Raw genomic sequence first — 9,711 nt, 5'->3', positions numbered from 1 at the left:
ATGGTAGATGTCTAGAGTGACGTTGGCAGAAAACTTGTGCTGAATCCGATTGGACATTATAGAGCCTATTACATGGCGGTGACAGCGGCAAAGAGAACTCTGCTACCAATGTGTCTGCAGAAAGCTGTCCAGCAGAACTGTACCACGTTGCATGCCTACTACACCAAGCCCCTCCAATAAACCAGGAGGAACACCCGGTTAGCTGTTGTGACATGTTTGCAAAGCATTTTGTAGATAAAATTGCTCACATTCATCATGCCTTGGATTCCACAGTAACAATGTCTGATGATGTCCCCTTGGTGTCTGCTTGTCCCGTTTCATGGAATTCTTTTCAGCTTGTACTGTCTGAGGATGTGGACAGACTCCTTTAGAGTGTGAGGCTATCTGCTTGCTTGCTTGATCCTTGCCCAGCAAGACCAAGTGGACAGGGAGGGTGGTCAATTCCTCTTTGACAGAGCAGGTGCTACTGCTGGCTGTGAAGCAGGTGGTGGTACACCACCTCCAAAAGAAGCCCTCCCTGAATTCATCAGTGCTGGACAACTATCAGCCAGTCTCAAACATCCTGTTTCTGGGCAAGGTGATCCAGCAGATGGTGGCAGCTCAACTCCAGAGAGTCCTGGATGAAGCAGATTATATCTGGATCCCTTTCAATCATGCTTCAGTTCAGGCTTTGGGACAGAGACAGCCTTTGACAACTTGGTGGGTGGCTTACACCAGGAACTGGATGGGGGAGTGCATCCCTATTGGTCCTGCTGGTCCTCTCAGTGGCTTTGAACACCATCAAACATGGTGTTCTTCTGGGACAATTGGCAGAGCTGGGAGTCAGGGGCACTTTGTTGTGGTGGTTCCACTCCTACTTGGTGAATATGTCCCAGATGGTGGTGCTGGGGGATGCCTGTTTGGCACCATGGTCCTTGAGGTGTGGGGTGCTACAGGGCTCAATCCTATCCCCCATGCTATTTAACATCAACATGAACAACTGAGATAGGTCATCTGGGGATTTTGAGTGGGGTGTCAGTATGATTCCAGGGTGGCTGTTGAGATCCTGGAGCCTGCCTGGAGGTGGTGGGGATCTGGATGAGGGCTAACAAGCTGAGATTAAATCTGGACAAGACAGAGGTTCTCCTGGTTTGGAAATCCTCAATGCATGTGCAAAAGGATCTTCCTGTGCTGAATGGGGTTGCACTCCCTCTGAAACAGCTGGTTCGCAGCTTGGGGGGGGGGGTCTGCCTGGATTCCCAAAGTGGTGGCTGTGGCCAGGGGGGAACTTTGCCCAGCTTCAGCTAGTGACCAGCTGTGACCGTACTTGGATCATGGAGACCTGGCCATGGTGATCCATGCTACAAGGTTAGACTACTATAATGCACTCTATGTGGGGCTGCCCTTGAAAATGGTTGCAATTTCTAATTAGAGATTGCATTAAACATATTAATTAAACATAGAGAAATTGCAATTAGTGCAGAATGCAGCAGCCCCTGTGCTTGCTGGAGGAGGCAGTTTGCCTTAGTCAGGCTGCTGCTCTGGTAGCTGCACTGGCTCCCATTAGTTTCTGGGCCCAATTCAAGGTGCTGCCTTTGACCTTTAAAGCCCTATATGGCCTGGAGCCAGGATACCTGAGAGACCACCTACTTCTCTATAATCTGGTCTGCTTTCTTCAGCCATTGGAGAAGGCCCTTCTACAGGTGCCATCACCAATGAAGGTGGGACAAGGCAAGGAATAGGGCCTTGTCAGTAGTGGCACCAACTTTATGGAACTCCCTCCCTCTTGGTTTACAGACTGCTCCCATCTTAGAAGCTTTCAGACAGGGCCTAAATACATGGTTATTTAGATCAGCCTTCCGAGTCAAAGTCTTTTAATATAGGCTATTGTGGGTTTTCATGCAGGGTAATGTTTATGATCCCCTTTTTTCATTACTGCTAGTTTTATGTGTTTTTTTTAATGTCACATTTTAATGGTGCATAATTTTAAAGTAGATTTTAATAATTATGGTTTTTATTGTGATTTTATGTTGGAAGTCACTTTGAATGTCCTTCAGGTAGAAAAAGCAGGGTAGAAATTTAGTAAATAATAATAAATATTCATCCCCCCAATTCCCAATTTTTTAAGAAGTTCATTTTAAAGCTGAATTTTTAAAATACACATTTAAACTTAAACATTCTTAATCTTGCTTCTCTATAGCAGGGGTGTCCAAACTTTTTGGCAAGAGGGCCACTCATCTCCCTGACACCATTTCGGGGGCCGGGGAAAAAAAGAGTTAATTTACATTTCAAATTTGAATACATTTACATAAATGAATCCATTAGAGATGGAACTTATATGACTGAATGAAGGTCTTGCAAGCTCATGGCCTATAAAAGGCCTTGCACAAAGCAAGGCCGGACTTTCCTTTGCTGCTGCTGCTGCATCACAGACATGAAACAGCAAGCAGAGGAGGGAGCCCTTGTCTCACAGCTCACACGAGAGGTCGAACAGTTGGCTGTCGTGCTGAGAGCAGCTGTGTTGGGCCAGTACGGGCTCCAGCAAGTCTCCGGAGAACTAGAGCTCATTAGAAAATGAGGGCTCCCAGCGGGCCGGATTGGGAGTCCTTGAGGGCCGCAAGTGGCCCCAGGGCTGGGGTTTGGGCACCCCTGCTCTATAGGGAAGAGGAACATTCACATTATGTTCCTGCTCAGTTTCCATTCTAATGTGAATTGCTTCCATGTTGTGCTGTATAATCACCATTATATGCAAATAGCAAGTTTTGTGTCTTCATAGTCTGGATTGGCCATTCATTAGATGTTCTGGCACCAGGGCTAACTGGTGCATTCTGCAAGATTGTATCATGATAAATTTATACTAGGAGGTCTTGTTAAGTGCTTATGATTTTTTTCATCCTAGAAAAAGTGTTTACCCTCACAATGAAATTCCAATGCTGTTGTGTACTTATCAAGGGCAGCTTCATGCTATCTTTTCCAATACAAAGATTAATGGCAGAATGGAGAGAAAAAAGTAATATGTGAAACAGTACCAAAGTCTCTGAATTGGAGCCAACATTGTTCAACAATAATATTGTGGCATGAACTTGATTTTCAGAAGAAAACAAGAAAGGCATTAAAATGTTACCTTTACTCTTGGATGCAACATTTATTCCTACAACCAAACTTTTAACTGTAATTCAAAGTACAAAAATATCTCATTTTAAAGACATGGAATTATTAAAAAAGTATTTCTGAGAATAGATACATTTCTTACATGATCCATATTCTTTAAATACTGGACATTTTTTTGTACAGACATTTTTTAGGAATTTGTTTCTATGCCTGTTGGCAACTGAAGTCAGGTAGGAGACAAACCTGAAATTCTTGCTCCTCAGTCCCTTGAACACAATGGGAGAGTACCTGAGTGGCTGGGATTTCAGGACAGAATTCTTCCTATAGGAAGGACTTGCTCTCTCATCAGGCCTAGTATGACTATGACAACTGAAGACACTTTAATATTTGCTGAGGCAGAAGGATGTAATCAGTCCAAGATGGTTTCATGACAAACTAGCAGAACAAAACTTAGGACATAGAGAAAACCTCTCTTGCAGTCTCTTTTCTTTTTGAGGAATGTTTCACAGAAGCACTGCTGGAGGAAGGATGCAATGCTGAATCTTATGAAGGATGAGGATGCATATTTCCCAAGACCTGTAAGCAAGAACCACTCCTGCTTTCCCTTTTACCACTTCTGTCAAGCACACAGAGTGCCTCCAAGTTCATTCTTTTCAGCATTCATGTCCTCTGCCAATTTTGTTAGTTTAGTAGGCCCTATTTTAAAGTCAGGATTTGCGGGGCTTCTATAAATGCTTTTATAAGAACCGTGATTTAAAAAAAAGACCAAATCTTCCTTTTGTTTTCACTCTGCTACCCACTTCACAGAATTCCCAAACATGATCAATCCAAATACAGAAATTGCAGGGGGGAAAAATCAGTACTGATGTACTCTTGTGTTCACTAGACTTTCTGTCACAAACCAACATGCCCTCTTAACTCGCTGCTTTTGGTATCCCTGCTTTTACTCAGATGGGTTTGTGTTCCCCATCATAACCCAGAGGAAAGAAGGGGGTATTAACGCCCTCCCTCAATCCCAGCCCTCACTCTTAAGTGACAGTCTCACTACTAGATCAGCAGCTGGGTTTGTGTTTTGATTTCTTTTTCCGCTGTTTTATAACAAATAAACTTTCATCTCTGGTGGGGCTACTGCTTCTATGATTCCTCCGCTTTTTCTTTTTCTTTTTCAAAGCCTTCAAAGAAGCCTGAAGCATTTCTGGCTTGTCCCCATTTGTTGGGACAACAAAGTCATGTGGTGTCCTGGCTTTTTTGCTCCTTTTGAGAGCATGCGTGTTACCACCTCTTCCAGAGTTCTTCAACATGTGATAGTTGTTCTGGAGCACCTTCTTGAGCTTTTTTCCTTTGTCTGCTGTAGGTTTCTTCCTGAAAGATTTGTGAAGCTTCTTTCTTTTGTCATGTTCCTTCAACATCTTCCTCTTTTTCTTATGGCCATGCTCTTTCTGGTCATCATCTGTGTATGGTCTCTTTAGACCCACTGGCAGAAGGCCAGCTTCCTGAAGTTCTGTAAACCAAACATGGGATAATAGTTAAGAGGCCAAACAACTGATAAAAAAATTACAATCATTTACAATTTGGAGAGTTCTTTGAGCAAGCTACACCCTGCAGAAATAGTTTATCATCGGAAGCTGAACCATTACAAATCTGAGTTTGGTTCTGTTTCAGCAGTATTTTTAAAAATTATCCAATTCAGTTACAGTTCAGACACTTTGAAATGTCTTAGACAGAATAACATAGAACTCAAAACACAGAAGACGTGTTTGTTCCAAAAGGCCTTTGGTATTCTGTAGGATTAGAGTATGATGGCTGCAGACAGGCTTAATAATTTATTTAATGTTTTGTGATTTATAGCTTTTTTATGCTGCTGCTTGACACTGGCTGGCTTTTAAGGTGTATTTTATAGTTTATGTATTTTAATTGGTTGCCTTTGGGGAGAAAGGAAGGGTAAAAACAGAATGACTAAGACACTTTTCTTGTAATACTACTCTGTAAAATGAATATAAGACATATTTAACTTGAGAAAAAAACTAAACTATTTGTTTTTCCATAAAAATCTTTACAAAAATACAAAGCATTCAATAAAAGCCAAAAAAAAATAACATTTACAATGAATGATAGAATAGCAACAAGGAAAAACTGTTTTGCCAATAGAGGACAAGCAATTTTCTGTCTCTTTTCAAGAATCTCTTCACTAAGGCTTTTTGGCTGGACAGGTGGGCAAGCCTCTACTTAACCTCCAGAAGAACTTTCCGTCCTTTCCCTGCCAATCTATCCTGCTCCTCCCTCCTCTTTTTCTGACTCATCAGCAAATATCATTTCTCCAAATACAGCTTGGAGCATAAAGGAGTTCTTGCCAGCCCTCGAAGAATGTCCGGAGTGATTGATTACTAATTGATTATCTCTTTGGGTGTTTAAGGTTCAGTTCCGATGCAAACAAGCGATTTTAAGTTTGCATCCAGTTTGCTGACAAAACCTCTTTGAACTGATTTGTAAGTTCAGGTTATGTTCAATTTCACAATTAAGTAATTTGGTTTCAAAAAGGCATGTTTATAGTCCATCTATTTTAGAGGTCAGCTGAAGCCAAAACACAGTTCAATAACAATGTGTTAACAAATGTGTTGTCTCAATGACTGTACAGGCAGGGTCCTGTATCTGCAGATTCCCCCCACCCTCGTGCATCCATTAACGTTGTTGAAAGGCTTACCAGGGTGAAAATGTTCTTGCTTGTACTGTTTGCTATAAGCATTCAAGTTAACTGCTTCCTGCTAATATGGATTTAGTTTTTTCCAGCATTCAGACTGCTGGCAGTCTGCCTTTGTGTCACTATAAGCTTGAATGCTTATGGCTACCTGTACAAGCAAGCCCCAGTAAGGCTTTCAACAATGTTAATGTGTGTGTGTGTGGGGGAGGGGGGCTGCACAGACAGAGTACCTCCTGATTCACAGTTTCCATATCCACATGGGGGGGGGCTGGAACATATCCCCACAGATGTGGGTGTCCACCCGTACTGTTAAGTGGTTTTTCTTTCCTGTTAGGCCTATACATTCAACATCAGATTGTGAAATCTCCAAATGGGATTTGGTGATGACTAGTACTAAGGCTGCAAACCTAAACACACTTTCCTGAGAGTAAACCCAACTGAACGTAATGAGACATACTTCTGTGTAGAAACACATTGGACTGCACTCTAAATCTCTCAGTAAGTGCCTACTAGTTATACTTATAGAAAAGATTTTAAAAAACCATTTTTGTGATTCACTATTTTTAAAAAAGCCAGTAGTGCATGAACAAAAGTTCCAATGTATCCCTTCGTGCAGAATATGTGAATAACTGAATTCGTTAATAATTCACAAATACTTTTAGTTTATGGAAGCTTTGAAGTCTAAACAGATGTTTGGAGTCACAATAGATAAATGCTATTTGTCAGATCTGATTTATCTGGAATAGTACTTATTTTATTATCAAGATTATCAAATAGTGATAAATGTAGCAGCAGCCTGGTTAAAGAAAGCAAAAATGCGGGACTGGAAAGTTACACAAGTATATAACATACCTTGAGCTTTTTTCCTTGCTCTCCGAGCACCCCTCTTGATATCATATTCATTGTCATAGTAGTAGATGAAGGGGAAAGTAGGAAATGTCCCTCTAAACATCCGCTGCTCTGAGCATTCCTGCAAATCATATATTTCATTTATTTGACACTTTTTTTAATCCTTGGGTTTCAAATTCAAAATTGAACTATATCCAAGCAAACAAACTAAATGAAGTGGGTTTTTTTTTTGCTGCCTAATACTGAAAAGATAGGTATTCATTGACAAGAGTGAAATATTGGTGCAGAAAGCATGGGTTTCAAGAACAATATATTTCTATGCTTTGACTTTAATACCGTCCTAAGTAATCCAAAAAGATACTTGAGTTGCAGATACAGAAATATTTTTATCTGAATATAAATTCACTTTTATTAATACCACTAGAATCTGTATTTTTTATTTTTGAGTGTGTGAAATGCTTCACATTTCACTTGTTATAATTCTTACAATAACCCTGAAAGCAGTCATTATCCCCATATTGCAGCCCTGGAGCTGAGGCTGAGAAGGAAAGGTTTGCCTAAGGTCACTTGCAGCAGACCCATTACTTTATAGCACCTCAGTAGTTATACAGAAGTAGGAGCTAAGTCAGATTCCTGGGACTCAGACTGTATAGGGCAGGCATGTCAAACATGTGGCCCCCAGAAGCTCTTTATCCGGCCCTCAGGTTCTCCCACCACCACCATCAGCTGCTCTCAGCTGCTGAGCTGGGCTGAGGTGTCACTGCTGAAAGGGCAGCCTGCATGATAATTGGGATAATTTTCTTCTCATTTTCCCAAGACAGAAAAAAGTGCTTCTGGCCATGACCCACTTAATGACATCACTTCCAGCTAACAACAGGCATCATGAATGCTATTTGGTCCACTGTATGAAATGAGTTTGACACTCCTGGTATAGGGTGACTGAAGCTCTATTGCTTGGCAGCAGCTATGCTGATTCTTATGTACTGTATTTCTTCACAATCATACATTGTATTCCCTCTGTCCTGTATGCTAGACAATGTCAGTGTATATTGCTTCCTATGACTCCGTTTCTGGACACTGTGGCACTGAACTTCTTGTTCATGAATATTGTCATGAATATACTCTTAAGTATACTCTTATGGCCCGAATTCAGTGGTGGCAAATTTGGTCAGTGGCACATCACGTGCACTGATTCAGAAGGTTTAATTCCCAAAATCTTCAGTTTAAAAAGGATTTTAGGTAACAGAGCAGGGTTGGGAAAGAATGAGACTTTGCAGAGCTGCCACCAGGAGGAATAGACAGTAATGGGTGACATAGACCAATGGCCTGACTCAGTAACATGGAAGCTTCGGGTATTTAAAGAGTCTTGTCTTTAAACAAACATTGTCAGTGGCTTTTGTTTTCTCTGTAGTCCCTGCTGGATGCTAGCCATCTTTCAAGGACTTGCAGTAGCCCTATTAGTTCTATATAAGCATTCCTGACTGAGAGTGTTAACTATGGGATCTTGGGCAACGCAAATTTTAGGTCAAAGACTCCCATACTCCTCATATGCTTTTCTCAGAATACTCTCTGCCCTTGAGGCTGTCAATCAGAAAAAGGGTAATTCATGTCTTCTCCTACTCCTTTTTCTCTGGGCAGGAAACATGGTTGGCTTGTCCCAGTTCTAGGTACAAGAACTGGAGAGCAAGTTTACATGGAGTATCATAAGCAAACCCTGCAGTGTATACTGACAATAATTTCACTCCAGATTATTCCAGAATTAAAACATTCTATTTCTGTAGTCAGCCTTGAATATTCTTAGACCCTCATTCTTTCCATAAAACTTTCCATAATTATGAACTGAACCTGATGGAAAACTCAATCCTTGTTTACTACATTAGTTGGCTTATAACACACTTGCTTACAATTAACCCAACATTAAGTGGTCTTCAGCAAATGCCTCTCAAGTGCATTTGTATGCATGCTAACGTAAAACCTGGGGAAATCTTATTTTCCAGACACTTTCCTCTGAGTTTTCCAACATAATTGGGAAAATCTTATTCCCTGAGCTCACCCATCTCCAACTGCACTGACCTAGGAAATAAAATATTGGACACTGTTAATAAAGTATTGCTGCTTGATGACCTCTAGTACAAGACCCCATCAAAATAAGACGAGCTGCAATTCTAGGCCTATTTCAGTCATTATGTTGAAAAACTATGAAATATTCTGAGAAACTAAGAACAACCATTTTTACCTCTATCCTAAATACAAGTTAAAGTTCAACATTCTACTTTCCCAGATTATTCAACTATATATAGATAGAGGGCACATAAAATGAAGATACAACTTTCAATGGAAACAATTTTTTAAATAGTTGAAATTTTAAAAATTCCAAAGGAGGGAAAAGCCATTTTGAAACTATTAACTATTTCTGGGGAAAAAACAACAACTATTTATCACTATGCATCTGTTTGTATCAAATTTTTCCCAAGACTACCAGACTATTTTCAGACAAGACTATGGGAAGAAGCACAAGTTATCTTTGATGACTATGGAGCACTCTCCCCCAAGATCTTCTCAGAGATGCTGTATAAAGTCCAGAGCTTATGCTGCAGACAGATGGCCTTTTTTGTTAATATGTTGACAGTAAAGCCCTTGTGGATGAAAAAGTACAAGACTCTAAGAACAGGCACTCCTGCTTCCTCTTTTTAACATCACTGCATTGAATAATCATCTCAACAGTGTATGACATGCACTTTCCCAGACCCCTCTTTTTCAAGAAAGCTGCCACTACTGCCACACGTTTTGTACTGTTAAATACTCCTGGGATGCTCCTTGGCACCACAGGTAACACACACAGGACGGGAAGCTCAGCCTGCTACCAACCCACATGAGAAACGTTATGCCTAACTGACAGCTTGGAATGTGAATGCAAAGCACATCTACAGATCCTCTCTACTTTCTTTAGTCTTGCAGTATGGGAACAAAATCTGAATACTGCAGTAGGCTCACTGGAATTCAGGTAATGTTGGGACAGCTCTTGCTACTTAGATTCTTGCAATTTCCAAGTACATCTCTGGTATGTGTCCAGA

At 40.9% G+C, this 9,711-nt stretch overlaps 1 protein-coding gene across 1 annotated transcript in view; it reads right to left on the bottom strand.

Moving 5' to 3' along the window:
- Positions 1 to 3,116: 3,116 nt before the first annotated feature.
- ZCCHC7 (zinc finger CCHC-type containing 7) overlaps positions 3,117 to 9,711 on the bottom strand; it is a 181,824-nt gene continuing 175,229 nt past the window's right edge. The window contains exons 8-9 of the mRNA XM_066616189.1: positions 6,641 to 6,758; positions 3,117 to 4,591 (exon numbers count right to left, since the gene is read on the bottom strand). Coding sequence (XP_066472286.1) covers positions 4,143 to 4,591; positions 6,641 to 6,758 — 567 coding nt within the window. The 3' untranslated portion in view covers positions 3,117 to 4,142. The remainder of the gene's footprint in view (positions 4,592 to 6,640; positions 6,759 to 9,711) is intronic.

The sequence above is a fragment of the Tiliqua scincoides genome, chromosome 2, assembly GCF_035046505.1.
Source record: "Tiliqua scincoides isolate rTilSci1 chromosome 2, rTilSci1.hap2, whole genome shotgun sequence".
In the NCBI taxonomy this organism is placed as follows: Eukaryota; Metazoa; Chordata; class Lepidosauria; order Squamata; family Scincidae; genus Tiliqua; species Tiliqua scincoides.
This window is presented reverse-complemented; position numbering and strand designations above follow the sequence as displayed.